General features: G+C 44.5%; 1 protein-coding gene across 3 annotated transcripts in view; it reads right to left on the reverse strand.

Moving 5' to 3' along the window:
- The window catches only part of LAPTM4B (lysosomal protein transmembrane 4 beta), a 112,724-nt gene extending 103,425 nt beyond the window's left edge, over positions 1-9,299 (reverse strand). For 2 of the 3 annotated variants that reach the window (XR_002092870.2, XM_006273235.3), the window contains exon 1: positions 9,099-9,297. Coding sequence is in view for 2 of the 3 variants with exons in the window: in XM_006273235.3 (XP_006273297.1) it covers positions 9,099-9,197 (99 nt within the window). In the remaining variant the exon portion in view is untranslated. Of the gene's footprint in view, positions 1-9,098 lie in introns of all 3 variants that reach the window. The other variant, XM_059723857.1, reaches the window with a different exon arrangement.
- Between the last annotated feature and the right edge of the window lie 6,833 nt (positions 9,300-16,132).

A 16,132-nucleotide genomic window follows, 5' to 3' on the forward strand; every position in this document is an offset into this window, starting at 1 on the left:
GCCAGTAAATGTTTGGTATATTTATATTATGCTTTGTTATTAAAAAATGATGCTGAACTAGACAGAACTTCTCTGATTGTTCAACCATGTACTGTCTTTAAAACAAGAATAAAATTTTTAAGGTTGGCAATTTATATCGACTCTTTCTTGCAAATAACAGAGTAAGCATAGCTAAGAACACGGGCTTGTTCTATTTAGCTTCTTATTCTGTGTCTATCACTATGGTATTGAAGCAATTTAGTAGCTAGCTTTTAACAAAATGCTATGGTTTTTTTAAAGATGTATATTCTCATACTACATTTTCCTCTTTAAAAGTGAAATCACCTCTGGCATACACCACACTGGCATAGAGAAAGAAAAGACTGATGCTGAATTGCTGGACAGCTCCTTCAATGCAGTGATGCAACCACCTTAACAAAAAAAGAACTTTGACATGAAGAATGAAGTATAGCAGGGATTTTCAACCTTTTTGGATCAGTGTACCCCTGGTGGCCAGACACAGAGAAGTGTGCCCCCAGTGGCTGGACATGGAGCGAGGGGGGGGGGGGGGAGGGAAGGGTGGTGCGTGGTTGGATGTGGAGCAGTGGCAGCTGCCGCATGTAAGCCCCTGCCCCCCATGTACAGCTGGAAGGGCAGTGCCTGCGTGGCAGCACGGGATAGTGTGTGGCAGTACTCCATCCCTGCCCACCTGCACATGGCCCCTAGTGCCTTCTCAAGTACCCCCAGTTGACAACCCCTGAAGTATAGGATGGGGACCAGGGAGAAGAATGCATTCATGTTACTGATGGGGCATACACAAGACTGTAAAATGGTAGGAAAAGAGGGAAACATATAGTTCTCATCTTCTTATTTTCCAATACAGATTCAGAAAAACACTTATTGTGTACTTGGGGATGTATTTGGTAGCTGTGTTGGTGTGGGACAAAAAGAAATACAAAACTCCAGAACTCTTGGTTCAGAAATTATATCGTTTATTAGCCAAACTAAGAAATTGCAAAATATATATTTCCTGCAAGCTTTTGGGTGCACATGCCTTTTCTCAGGATCAGGGAAAATTAAAGATGGTAAATTTTGAAGTATTACCTTCTGCCATTCAAGTGAACAGAAAAAAAAATTGCACTGCTTGAATGGCACAGGCTCAGGTCTTTTGCACTTACACAGATATCCATCAGTATGCATCTAGGTAATGGAAAATCCTTCAAGGAGATCATCAACACATCTGACATCATTCCCTGTTTGTTTTTTAAATAAAGAAAACAGAGTCCAGTTACTCAGAAAGAGGATAGCTTGGGTTTATAAATGCTGCTGCTGAGCATTTCAAAGCGAGGATATTATTACTAACTAGTCAATATTAACTGGACACCCAGAAACAAGTATAAAGCCGTATCATTTTATTTTAACATGCTATGTTAAAAAAAAAAGATAGACACCTACTTTATTCCTTCCTGATACAGCTTTGAACAACTTACCTTCAAATAATTTCATTGAAAACAATTATCTGGGGGCATTTTTCATATTCCTCTTTTCAATTTTAATATATAATATTTGCAATTTAGATAAGTTACCATGGGATTATCAGTGACTTCCTACTTCATGTGTGATATTACAGGTGAAAGATAAAGCAACACCATTGCAAAAACCTGAATAGGTATCATTCCCTCCTGCTCCATTCAACTGGTCAAACTACTGCCATTTTTATTAACAAGATGATGTCTGTATTCAACATCTTAGCACCTATTGCAAGCATTGTCTCCCCTCTACAACAATCAATGCATGAAGTAGAATCTACTTTCACCTGTACAGATCTCACTGTCAGGAGGTTTTTGGAAGTCATCTCAGTGTTCTTGACAAGGCCATTGCTCCTTGAAAGTTATATTTCCTCAATACTTTCAAGTGGTATTGCATATGGCTTTACCAGGAAGAAATGTCTATAGAAACAGCATTCACTAACCCACAGTATTCAAAATAATAAGGCTAAATTAAAAGTTCATTTAATTGCTGTACCTACTAAGTAACTATTTTAAATACTTGGAAAGCAGATTCCTTCTCATTTATGCATTAGGAATATCTATGAAACAAACTACATTTATCATATGAGTCTGTCCACCCATCTGTATTTTGCTTGCTTATTTCTCTACCAGTGGGCTTCCACATGTTCCAAATTCCTGAGTAACTTTAAACAACCAAAGAGGATACAGTATGAAAAGGGGTCCTTTCTACTATGTGGCAGATAGACAAATGGCTCAAAAACCACAAGCAACTGGTAATTACAAATGGATCCATGTCAGAATGGCGGGAGGCTTCAAGTAAAGTCTCTCAGGGGTCTGTCCTGGGCCCACTGCTCTTCAACATAATGATTTGGATGCTGGAATTGAGAGCTCCTTGAGCAAGTTTGCAGAAGACACAAAACTGCAAAGGACTGCAAACAAGCTGAAGGACAGGAGTGCAATTCAGAGGGATCCTGATAAATTGAAAAGCTGAGCCCGAGCTAAGAGGATGAAGTTCAGTGCTGAGAAATGCAAGGTGCTATACCTCGGGAAGAATAAAAAAATACAAATACAAAACAGGTAACACCTGGCTGGATGGCAGCACTACAGAGAAAAATCTGGGAGTCTTGGTAGATCACAGATTCAAAGCGAGTCTGCAATGCAATGCAGCTGCACAAAAGGCAAATGTGGTTTTGGAATGCATCAGCAGAAGAAGCATTAGGTGAAAGACATGGGAGGTGATACTTGGTACTGGCTAGGCCTCATCTACAGCAGTGTTCTAGCGAAGGTTGTGTAGGTGGGATTTCAACTCATTGTCTACTTGAAGAAATCAGTTGCTGGCACTTCAAATAGATGAATCAACAGATATCTTGAACAATGCAATTTTGTGGGGTTCTAAACTTCTCTGTTAGAACAGTGAGACAACGGAATAGATTCCCTAGGGAAGTTGTGGACTCTCCATCACTGGAAGTCATTGAGAAGAGGTTGGACAGGCATTGGTAAAGGATGATTTAGGAGTAGCTATGCCTAGACTCTACTATGGATATCTCCGGGCTTTGTTTGTTGCCACATGAGACCAGGAGGGAATTTTTTTTTCTCCTTCTGATGTTATGTGTGTCAGATTGATTCTTTTTACCTTCACCAAGGCTGGAGATTGTGACTTGGGCATGCCAGTGCTCCTGCTGGGACTTAAACCCAGAGGTTCCTTGCTAGAGGGCCTTGCCCCTCCACTCAGGTCAGACTGACTGCCATATTTGGGGTCAGGAATTAATTTTGCCCTATGGTCAGACTGGTACAGACTGGAGTTTTTTACCTTCCTCTGTGACACAAAGCATGGCCCTCTTCCTTGAATCTCTCAAGTCATTTTTGGCAACCTTGCAACAGCAGGACATTGGCTGCAGTGGTCCCTCTGCTTTACCTGTGGCAGGTTAGGGTACTGTATCTTGTGGTTTTGACATTGTTGCTTGTGTGGTTTTGTTGTTTATTTGGTTAGTTAGACAATGGATTTGTGCAGCATGGTTTGACTAGGGGTAGTCCTGCCTCAGGTAAGGGGTTGGACTGGGTAGCCTCTAGAGGTCCCTTCTAACTCTGCTTCTCTATGAACCTGTGATTCTACCATCTTCCTCATGTTGCTTTCTAAAATTATCATCATTTGAGGCTCATGATATTTTTTATGTATGAAAATATTAGTTTAAGAAATTTCCAAATTGTATTTGGTGTCACTGCTCTCATATTATGAGAATTCTATACAACTGACCTCACATAATACTAAGCCATCTGACTACAGATGGAGGGATATGAAAAATAATAACAACAATGCACCAATCTCTAAGTTATTTCTAAAGCCTTTTTCTATAAAGTATGCCAGCAGACAACTTGAAGAATACATAAGCATGTGGTGAAAATGTAAAGGTTTTTCTTACTTGATCTTTAATTGGATTGACCTGCCTAATTCACTTGTGGCTTTACTGCAGATGAAGCAATAAAACCTTAACCAGAAGACCATCATCTATTTTTGCTCATACCCACTGACACTACTGTAGGTTATAAAATTACAATCAATATCTTAAGACAGGGTTGTCCAGCTTCTAAGCAGTCATGGACCAAATGCCCTGTGGGCCACTCCAAGGCAAGCCACAGATTCCCCAGGCTGCATGTCATGCACATATCCACTCCTACCACTGCTTCACTGGCCTCCTTCCTGCCCCACTGCTGTACCATACACCTGAACCCCCAACACTTGCTGCACTACATTGCTTCGCAGGCACTCCTCTCACTTGTGTTGCACCGCATGCATGTTTTCTCTCCATTTCCTCCTCCACTGCACCTTTTGTGTGGCTTCAGGTTCACCCATAGCTCTGTGAGCCATGCTACACCACACTGCCCCCTAGGATGGAGGTAGGCAGTAACAGCTGAAGGAGGGAGAAAAAGCCCAGGAACTCTGTTGTTGCAGCTGGTGAGATAGGAAGAACAGTGGCCAGGAAGGAACCTGGGGGCCACAACTTAACCCCAATTGGACACGTGAAGTCTGTGGGTTGCCAGTTAAACAACCCTGCCTTAAGATACAAAAAGTTTTCCAAACATGCACCTATAAACTTGTGCCTTTTCAAGCCCATTAACTGCTTACTGAAAAAATATGTCCACCATTTGTTAAGTATTTTGTCTCTGTAGGTTTGTGAGAAGCAACTTTCTTTGCATATTGGTATCCGCATTCGTCCAGATCTCCATTCCTTTACTGGTCCTACAACTTAAATAGAAAAGGCTTTTCACCAACAGAGAAAGAAAGAGAAGGAAAAATAATCTGTACTCCATGAATATCATGATTTCTAGAGGTGCACCAATAGAGATCTTGGGGGCCGATAGCAATAGCCAGTTTTTAAGGAGGCATATCAGCTCATACCAATCCGATTTCTGATACAACTGTGTGCAGCTGGTAGGGCTGTTGTGGTAAAAGGGGAGGGGAGAGGGAAGGGGCATGGGGGGGGGGCAGAGCAACGTCTCTCACAATGAGGGAGGAGTGGGGCTGGGGTAGGCTTTGCCCAGCCAGGGTGGGGTGGGTGCAGGTGCAGGATGGAGCCATGGCTGGTCCGGGTGGTGGCAGCTTCCACCGCTGCACACCACTGGTCTGGGAGAGGCTCATCTGTTTGTTCAGCAACTACTACTGCTTGTCCAGGAGGAGGGTGGTGGCGGATGTGCCTCCAGATCTGAGCGGGGCAGGGTGAGCTGCAGCTGTGGGCTGGGGGCCACGCTGTGCTGTGCTGGGAGTGGGTGCTGGCAGCACTGGGAGCACGGCCCCAGCCTGCAGCTGCAGCCCACGTTGTGCAGTTCCAGGGACACATCCCCCGCCCCTGGATGAGTGGCAGGAGCAGCGGCAGGAGCTGCTAGACAAGCGGACGAGCTGCTCTCAGACCAGCGGCGCACAGCAGCAGGAGCCACCGCCCCCCCGCCCCGCACCCTCCGTCCTGCACCTGCCCTGCCCTGGCAAAGCCTACCCCAGCCCCACTCTTCCCTCACTGTGGGGGGCACTGATCTGCCCCCCACAACCCTTCCCTTCCACTGCAACAGATTTACCAGCTGCACGCAGCTCTCCATGCTGCCAGGCTCTGCTCCTCGCTGCCTACATGCTGCACTGCGGCTGCGCACAGGCACAGAAATTTATCGGCCAAATTATCAGCCACATCAGGCCAATTTCCGATACAGTCAATTTTCTTTATATTGGTGCCAATCCAATACCGGACCAATGTATCAGTGCACCTCTAATAATTTCAAATCATTTTGAAGTAACTCAGATTCTGTAAAAGGAAAAAGTTAGAGATAAAGATACACAATGCAAATTAAAGAGTATTTTATGCTATAAATGGGGAAAAAACATACTTAGCAACAAAAAAAGTGATGTTCTTGTGAGTTTTAAGATGACATTAATATATCTGGCTAATTTAGCTGACTATTTTAACTTAATTTGAAATTACCAGTATATCTTTATTAACTAAATTGCAAGAAAAACAGAATACTAAAATGGAAGTCACCCCTGAAAAGTGAATTCCAACCAAGTGCTATTTCAAAAGTTCCAAGTTAGCAAAGCAATTACATACATCTGTAACATTAGACATCTACTTAAATCTCAATAAAATCAACTTAATGTTAGGCCTGTACTTAAGTGTCTTTCTGGACTTCAACACATATTTCTGTGTTTTGCTGAGCCAGCTTGTTAGTATGGGGACATCTGCCTTGACACAATGTAAGAGATAACTAAGATACTGATATATATATATTTATTCATATGACCATTCATCTAACATATTAAGAAATGAGAACTAAACATGTTTTCTAAAGAAATAATCTTTTCTAAAATGCAAAGTAGTATTATCTCAGTCCTTTGTAGCCAATCTACATAGGTTTCATTCAACCCTGTGCAAGATAATACAGCCAAGCATCCTGAAAGAAATGCTCAAAAGCCTAGAGGACACGAAACTAAACCTAGATGATTACAATGGAGGTGCAATAAAAAAGAACTCTTTCCAAAACTATAAATAGCCCAGATACCTGACTGCATGTCTGCAAATGATTTCATTTAACATTATTATATTAAGCTAAAAACAATACATAGCTAAATCGATGCACAATTTACTCAGCAGTATAATATTTGTTTTATGGAACATTGACTTGTTAGAAGATGTATTTAACCGTCCATGTCAACTTCACCTTTTAATTACATTGATACATTTCTCTCTCAAGACACTCTACAATCAAGTGGATCTTTATAGTTTCTAGTTGTTTTCAAACATCTCAGTACCTAGTATATAAGCCTGGCTTTAAGCTATCTTCAGAATCATGTATTTGAAAAATTATACTTGCTGGACAGCTCTGCATAGTTTGGAAGTCAGATGCATGCTGCGTACCAAGAGATGGTGAAGAGTGAATGCGGAGTAAAGTATATCTGCACAATCCAAAGCAACAAACCAGCTTTTTTTCCTTTATTATAGAAACATGTTTGCAAGTATGTCAATTCTGATCTCTGGGAAGCTGATTTCTCTATATTACTACTCAAGGTGGAGAAATTATAGTTAGAAATTGGACAGAAATCATGCAGTTTATCCAACGCCCACTGATATCAGTAGGAGACTTTCCACGGATCTTAAAAATTGATTGTCAAATGGCTTCTCTCATAGGAGAGATAAAAACTCATTAAAACTATGTGCCACACATGAGTTTCTCACTTAAGTCCTATAAATAGGGAAGAACTCTTTCTGGTACACTAATAATTTAATTTAAAAAATCCCCAAACATATAAAACATATCAAAATATCCTGAACACATAAATACAAAGATATATTACAAACAACTTAAAAATGTGTGCAAATGTTGTATGGGTTTTGGTGGTGGCAGCTGTTTTGCACTACCACCAGTACATTCAAAAGGAAGACTTCTTGTTTGTTTGTTTAATTATTTGTTTGTTTCCTGGTAATTATTTTAGTGATTAGCAGACAGTCATCCCAGCCCTAAATTAAAACAGGAATTCTCTTAATTAAACATGAATTAAATATGTAATGTTTAAAACAGCATATTTATTAAAGTCCTTAACACTGTTTATTTTCTAAATCATAGTCTATATGCTGTCCTCTAACTTCATTATGATCTGTTTAGGAAGTAAACTGCTTGCAGATTTACAGACAGTGATGGCCAGAGGGAATTACTGTATCTTATAAAGAATTATGTTGCTAATAATACAACTCCTTAGACAGTAATCTCCAGAAATATCTTATCTCTTGAAGAGCAGCATTACCCGATGAATTGAGCATTGCACACCAGTTAACAGAAACATTTAAAGATGCAGAGATGTTCTAAAAGACAAAGCATGAAAGTGCTGGAATTAAACATGGACCGAGAAAGGAGAGTAGTAATTAACCTTTACATTACACAACAGTGCTCACAGCAAGCAAGGTACTTTCCAGACATTTTTAAGAACAGCTCTTCCCCAGTTTCAAATGCAGCATTTTGCAGTGGCAGGAAATGGTCAAAGAGAGGCAGAATACCTTCCTTTGCCCAAGAGCTCAACATCTGATAAAACAAGTACCATAAGAAGGACAGGAAGAGAAAGAAATCCCACCATTTTAAAATAAAACGTCAGCTATTTTATCTAGCCAACCATCAAGCCATTAAAGGTCAGCAGTTTAGGATATTTTAACTTTCTATTGAAAAACTGCAGTGGAGAGAATTTCCTCCCATTTTCATGATATATTAAACAAATCACGACAAGCAGCACTTAACCTCCGATGCTCTTTTCCCTTTTGGACAGTGATTGCTGTGTGAACCGTCCCAAGTGAAATGGGAGGCAATGTGGACAGTCTTACCTGAGCATATCTATTTATTGCACTGCTTCCCCTAGACAGCACCACAAGCCTGCTAGTTACTTGGAGCATGATTCTCCTTTCCTTCACACAAGGAGAACGTGAGCAGCAGTGGAGCATCTCCTGCACCAGTGTAACTGGATGGAGAATCAGGCATAACTATGCCCTAGTTATTGAGGGAGCATAAGAATTGCCTTTTGTGGTTCCCACCCAAAGAAAGCCAGCAAGCCCTGGGTGCTGGCAGACCTGACAAACCTCACTTGCCCAGCAAGAGGTGCGGACCGAGCAGGTTAGCCCTAGCTGGGCACGGACTGGCAGTGAAAAACGCAGCAGAGGGGAAAGACAAGCTGGATCCTGATGGAGTTTGAACCCGGATGCCCTGGTGCTTGGACAGAGGACGGGGGTTGCTGCCGCGGCTATGCCCACACCCCCAGGCCCTGAGGCAGCAGCACAGTTGCCCCCTGCGCCAACTAAGATGCGGCCCTGGTGCTGAGGTCTCCAGGGGCTGAGAGGGGACCTCAAGCCTCCCACAGCCACGAACCTGCCTCTGAAGCTGCGGGACCCAGGGTCAAGCGCTGCCACCCCCAAGACCAGCTGCTGTCCTCTCGCTCAGGGGCACAGGCAGGCTCAGGCTCCTGAGGGAGGTCCAGCCCTCCTCGCCCCGCGTGCTGGAGGCTCAGCACATGCCCCCGTGCTGCGGACGCCTCCCTCAAGCCAAGCCCCATGGAGCAGCTCGGCCCCCGGCCCCGCCAGCGCCGCTCACCAGGTACCAGACGCCCAGGATGATGGTGCCGGTGCGGACATGGCAGCACAGGCAGCAGCTGTTGGAGTAGAAGCGCGCCCAGGGCGAGTTCATCTTCATGGAGGACCGCGGCCGGGGAGCGGAGCACGTCTGCGCCCGCCCGCCGCGCTGCCTCTACCGTTGCTGCTGCTCCCGGCGCCTCCCGCGGCTGCAGAGCCGGAGCCGGAGCCGGGCCGGCGGGGCGGGGCGGGGCGGGGCGCGGAGGCACCACGTGGCAGCGCGCGGCTCAGGCTCCGCGGGCGCACGCCTCGCTGCAGTAGAGAGACGCGGGGGAAGTGGTTGTGAACACCAGGCTCCCCGGGGGCCGCTCGCTGCCCTGGCCCAGCTCTTGTGGCCCCGCGGCTGGAAGCGGCCTCCGACAGGCGGGGTGGAAGGGGACCCTTGCTCACAGCAGGACCCTCCCCAAGTAGATCATCCCAGCTCAGGCTTTGTCTACCTGGGCCTTCAAAACCTCCAAGGATGGAGAGGAGAGTCCAGCACTGCCCTGGGTAGCCTGCTCCAATGCTTCGCTACCCTCCTCCTCAGAAAGTCTTTTGCTGATCTCTAACCTAAACTTGCTTTGCTGCAGCTTGAGCCCACTGCTCCTTGTTCTGTCATCTGCCACCACTGCGAACAGTGCAGCTCCAGCTCCCTTGGAAGCCCCACTGTCAGGCAGCTGTCAAATCCCTCCTCAGTCTTTTCTTTTCCAGTCTAAATAAGCCCAGTTCCCTCAGTCTCTCCTCATGAGTCATGTCCCCCAACCCCCGAACCATTTTTGTTCCCCTCCACCAGACTTTCCAACTTGTCCACATCCTTTCTGTAGTGGGGAGCCAAAACTGAACACAATACTCCAGATGTGGCCTCGCCAGTGCAGAATAAAGGGGAAGTATCACTTCCCTCAAACTGCTGGCAACATTTCTTCCAATGCAGTCCAGTATGCCATTAGCCTTCTTCATGCAAGGGCACACTGTTGCCTCATATTCAGCTTATTGTCCACTGTAACCCCCAGGTCCTTTTCTGCGGACTTGCTGTTCAGCCTGTCAGTCTCCAGCCTATACTAGTGCATGGGATTGTTGCTGGGTCACATCCCTCTCTTGTCCACCCTTGCCAATTGTTGGCACTGGATTTGGACCCAGCACCTGTCTCTTTGTTCTGAGCAGGCACAACCCTCAGACCAACCACAACACCTGCCAGTTGATAATAGGCGAATTTATTGATACAGAGTAAGAACAAAAAAGTAACAATACAAACAATCAAACACTTCTATATCTACCAATCCTAGAGCTGTCATCAGAGTCAAAGTACATCTGGTTAAGATGCAGGCTCCACTCAGAGGCTCTCTCTGTTAGGTGTCAGAAGTCTGGAAGTGGGATGCCGAGGCCCACAGCCCCTCTCCAGTGGTGTGCATGAGACGGACTACTGGTATGCCCTCCATCCATGGTGGCCTCGGGGAGACTTCCCAGGGGACAGGGATGGGGACCCCTCTCAGGGAGCAAAACGGAGGGACAGGACAAAGGCAGGGACCCTTTGTTAATCTCAAGTCTCTGTTTTTATATTCTCCTTCCCCCTTGATGACTCCTAATGACTCTTCATCATCTCTACTTGGTTGTCTCTCTGTCATCCCATGTCCACGTAACCTTCTGGGCCTTCTAATTTGATCTGTTCTCCCAACACTGGGATTTAGGCCCTCCTGCTCTCTGAGGCCTTGTTGCTGGTATTACTTATGTTATGGGCCAGTATGGTACATACTTCTTTGGTTCCCAGGCTGCATGTCCTTGTTGTGTTACACAACCTGTCTGCCTTGAAGGCTGTGATCTCATATTATGGCATGCCCCACATCATTTTCAGGTTGTGTCCATCCATTGGCCTTGTTACGTCCCAGCTCTGTGTTCTTGGGGAACCCTAGTTCAGTACACAGCCTGTCTGACTCACAAAGGACTCACCCCCTCCTCACCTCTGCCTGAACAAGAACTGATTAGAGTAAGGACTTACAAAAGACAATGAAAATGCAGTGGGAGACACATCTAAAGCCCTCTAGACAAGGGTGATAAGAGTGAAGCAACTACCCTGGTCTCATTTACATCAGAAATGGAACCAGATGATCTCATTTACCTGGGAGATGTGACAGGAAACCACCTCCATTAGCATTCAGGATGGAGAATAGAGATTCCAAGGCAAGGACCGCACTGAATTCTGGGACCAGAGAAGCAGGGAAGCACTGCATGATGGGGATCTCTGCTCCAAATGCTAACCAACCCATGTCTTCACACACCCAGCTCAGCATTTATCAGACCAATTCTAGTAATTACTCCTTTATTAGTACCCAAAACACTGAATCTGCCTGTCTGTATTGTGAGCTCCCTCAGAGTAATGCTACCCATAGTCAGGAGTGATCAGTTCCTGTTATCCAGCATATGAGCCATTGTTTACCCATAAACAAACCTAGTGTTCTCCCTTGAGACATTGTAAGTGCTCTACAAAAAACCCTACCCAAGCTCAAGTTTCTGTCCTGGTGCTTGGATCCAAAAGCTGCACCAGTTCCACTCCTTTTCTTCCTGGAACCCTTTCATCAATCATGCTGAGGGCTCTGCCTGTCTGCAAGCTCCAACAAACACTTGGGAACCTCGACTGGTTCAAGCTTTGCTGAGTGGTGAGACCCCAACTCTCACTCTCTCTCTCTGACTCCAGGAGCCTGACTTTTGCTTTCTTACTCCAGAGACAGCTTTCTAAACCTGACTTTTGCTGATCACTCTGTCTGACACCAGGAACCAGACTTTTACTCTCTTACTCCAGGCACAGCTTTCTAAACCTGCCTTTTGCTAATCATATTTGAGCTAGGCTTCCCCAAATACCTAATTGAAACTATGTAATATTGTAACTTTTATTTGTCTCTCTTGTATGTCTATTGCTACTGGTGTCATCATAAGTTTATACACCCAGCAATAAATAACTTTTATGACTAAGTTGGTTGCGATACTCTCTCTCTCTGAAACTCACTTATTCTTCCTTCCCCTTGACCTTCCCATTTGCTCTGCAGCAACGCTTCTTTTACCTAAGCCAAAGACCCCTGTAATGCCCAAAATTACAGTGGGGTCTGCTCATCAAGGGACTTACTACTAGGACAATTGTGACAAGAGATTGGGGCGTGCTGAGTTTTGAGGTGCATGAGGGTATCAGCTGAAAGTGCTGATTGGACCCAGCCTGCTCAGACGTACTCTGTTAGTGTTGTCCTGCTGAAATAAGGGATGAACTGAGTATAAGGCACATAAAGGTGTCAGTCTGTCAATGCTGAATAACCTAGCCTGGTTCAGACGTGTCCTGTTAATCTGTGTGTGTATGTGGATATATGTGTTTGACTGATTCAGTGGTTGGAGGAACCCAGCCCCATTGAAACAAAGTTCTGCAAGATAGCTCTATTGGGGGTGAGGACTTGCCAAAGGGAGCAATACATCTCCATATAGAAACACAAGTAACACAAGAAGCACATTGATAGAATTACAGAGACCCCAGAAATGTACCCCTAATAAATGAGCACACCCCAAAGTGACAAGCAAATCTGGTAACAGCCTTGTTATGTTAGATAGCCAGTGTGTTTTCAGGGCCATGAGAAGCTATGTGTGCATCTCCCAAGCTCTTTAGAAATCCAATTAACTCCTGCTGCCCATCTTGACCCCTTATAATGCATATATCTATACCTATAAGCCAATTCCCAGAAAAAGAGACCTTTAAATACCATTTCTAAGCCAACATATCCCCTCCTTGAAGATATATCTTCACACTATACTAGTGCATCACCTGGAATGTCCATGTGATTTGTGGGGAGGACTTCCACCAGTCATCCTGGGAAAAGTATAACAACATTCGTGGTCATGGGCTCCAGTGGGCTGGACGCTGTAATGAACCCTTAACTGTTGTTCAAATGTCACCCATACCCCCTCTAACTTGGTCTCTTGCCTTAGCACTCTGAAGCCCAGCAACCAAGTTTTAGCCAATTAGGTTTAAATAGGCCTCCCATACTGGGACCAGGGAATGTATGGCCTGAGATGCCTACCAAATCTTTAACACAGCATTTCAGGTAGCATGTCACTCCACAGTCAGTGTCTTATCTGATTGTCAAGATGACTATTCAGATCAGAAAAAACATTTCATGGTCAGAATCTCTGAGGACCAGACATGTTCTTGGCAACTTTACCCCTCCTGTATACTGGGCAATGCTTTCTTGTTGTATCAGCTGGACACTTGATGCCATTTTAGCACTAGCAGCATCCCTCCAACCTGTAACAGTCTGGAGAAATGCCAAGGGTTAGGACTTTCCCATTCCAAGATGGAAATCAGGTATGCTGTCTGCACAGGAAAGCCCTGGTTTTCCTCAGGAGTCCATTATTTTACTCTGTGTTGCCAAACTGCACAAATTCTGGGAATTAATAAAACTATGTTACATTACTATTTCTACTGTACAAGCTAAAATACATTAATTCTAACACAAACAAAGCAAAAACAAGTGCAGGGGCGGGGAGCGGGGAGGAGGAAAGGAAACAAAAGGATGACAATAAAACAAACAATCCAGCCTTCTCGATCCTTGGCATGACTGAACTCTGTGAGGTCTAGGATGCGAAGCTCTGCGTGATGCATCATTTTTTGTAGCCACTCTGAAGGTATTTTATAGCCTATCGAGAAATTTTGCTTTACACTTCACAATCTAGCACAGTTGACATTACCATTGCTTATAGCAATTGCACTTTACAAACACAGCAAAACACAATTATTACACATAACATAGTCAAGCTTGATTCCCCTCTGTACCCAGCAGACTTCATGATGCTTCAGTGGTGGTTTCATCCTGTAAAACATAAAGACAAAAAGGGAGGGGCTCACTGCTCCAGGTTAGTTTACTCTCAGCTGGTACACTGTGGCTGGCTTTGCTTGGCCTATTGCCAGGCTGGCACTCATCCAAAAATGTCTCCTCTTTTCACTGGCGGCTTTTACACCAGTGCTCTCCTCTCAAAGTGACAGGTTCAAAGTGTATTTCTGCCACACATCTCTTTCCTTGGCCTTCACCAAGGGTTTTTCTGTCAGGGTATGCTCCCCCTAGCCTTTTTCTGATGAAGGGTAACCCACAAGGCAGTGGGAGCTAGGGTTTTAAGGCACCTTATATTCACCCCTGCCCATTCCTCAGGGTGGTTATTATGAAGCATTTTGCAGAACCTACCCCACTACGGGTAGCTCCATCACACTAACCATACCCAATAGAGTGGCAGTTTCAGGTCATACCCAGGACAAACTCTCCACTCTCCTGCTCTGGTCTTCTTTACTCCTCATGGGCACAGTCTCTCAGTTCTGGGCTTCCAGGCCAGTTGAGATCTCAGGCTCCTGACTCTGGAAGCTTTAACTCTTTTCTCTGTGTCCCTTCTCTGGACTGCCAGATCACTTGGTCTTTTCTCTGTGCCCCTTCTCTGGAATCCAAGTCACTAACTCTGTCTCATACACCTTTCAGACGGAGTCCCTGGCTTTCCATGGCTCTGTGACCTTGATGTATTAGACAACCTGTCTGCCTTGAAGGCTGTGATCTCTTGTTATGGCATGCCTCTCTCAATTTTTAGGTTGTGTCCATCCATTGGCCTTGTTGCGTCAGATAGCCCGTGTGTTTTCCGGGCCATGAGAAGCTGTATGTGCATCTCCCAAGCTCTTCAGAAATCCAGTTAACTCCTGCTGCCCATCTTGGCCCCTTATAATGCATATATCTATGCCTATAAGCCAATTCCCCAAAAAAGAGACCTTTAAGTATTGTTTCTAAGCCAACAACATCCTTCTCTTGCCCATCCTAGCTGCACTAAGCCAATGGCCTCCTGAGCTTGGTGATGGATCTTTTAGGCACTGCCACAAGATGCAGCTCCTTTCCATTTTAGTGGGCATGATGTTCATTGGTGTTTTCCCAGCCTTTCCAGCAACAGAGCGGGGTGATCACAGGGCTCTCTACAATGGCTGGATCTAGGATTTTGAAAAGCGGATTGCAAATGTTGAAGGGTGTCATCACCTATGAAACATCTCATATTTTTTCCAGTTAAAGGAAAAACTAGAAGCTCTACTTATAGGCAAGGAGGCTAGGGCTGTATTATTTAGTTTAAGAATTAATAAAAAACAAATATAACTTCATTAGAATGAGTTAAAAAGTCAGCTGTGAAATAGGAAATTTGTTACCAGGAGCAGCTAACAGGCAGCAAAACTGCAGAACAAAGGCTAGGTTGACTGGTAGAACATCAAGACCATTGAAAAGAAGAGAGGGTCATTAATGCCTGTTGAATGATGAGTTTAGAAGGGATCAGGTAGATTACAATGAGCCATAAAATCAATAGATTCCCTCAGCACTGCCTGACTAGAAATGCTGGTGCTTCTGCTGCCATGCAGTTGGTTTTAAACTTTAGGTGGAACAGGAATTAGAGGTGGGTATAAATGCAACAGTACACCTGGGTATAAGTGCAACAGTATACCCTCCTGACCCCACCCCTGTCCTCTTCAGCATATTTCATTCCTTTCAAGTGCCCAGCTATCAGACATATTTGTTTTAAATCCTACAGATCCATGCTGCATGTTACATATATTATACAATTAACTGGTCAATCACACAATAAATTTAGACCAATTACACATGCAAAAATGACTATCCAGCTCTAAAAGGAGCCAATCAGCTATAAAGTTAATTCTTGAAAATGTGTAACAACTCTACAGTTGGTTTCTATCCAGCTTTAATTTGAACATGGAGCAAGGCCTGCAGACATGTCAACTCTCCTTAGTTAGGAAAGGGAGATCTGGGTTTTAGAAAAATACTTGGTATCCCCCTTACCCACAGTTCTTCCGGAAGTCCTTACCCCAGGATGGTCAGTGAATGGAGTTGAATAATGCATCTTCATATTATTCAGGTGTTGTCAGGTCTGGTTATAATTAGAAATGGGTCAAAACAAGTATCTGTGAACTTTGGTGTCTTCGAAAGCTAAATAAGGATCCATATGTGATGGCAC

Source organism: Alligator mississippiensis, chromosome 3, assembly GCF_030867095.1.
Source record: "Alligator mississippiensis isolate rAllMis1 chromosome 3, rAllMis1, whole genome shotgun sequence".
Lineage (NCBI taxonomy): Eukaryota > Metazoa > Chordata > Crocodylia > Alligatoridae > Alligator > Alligator mississippiensis.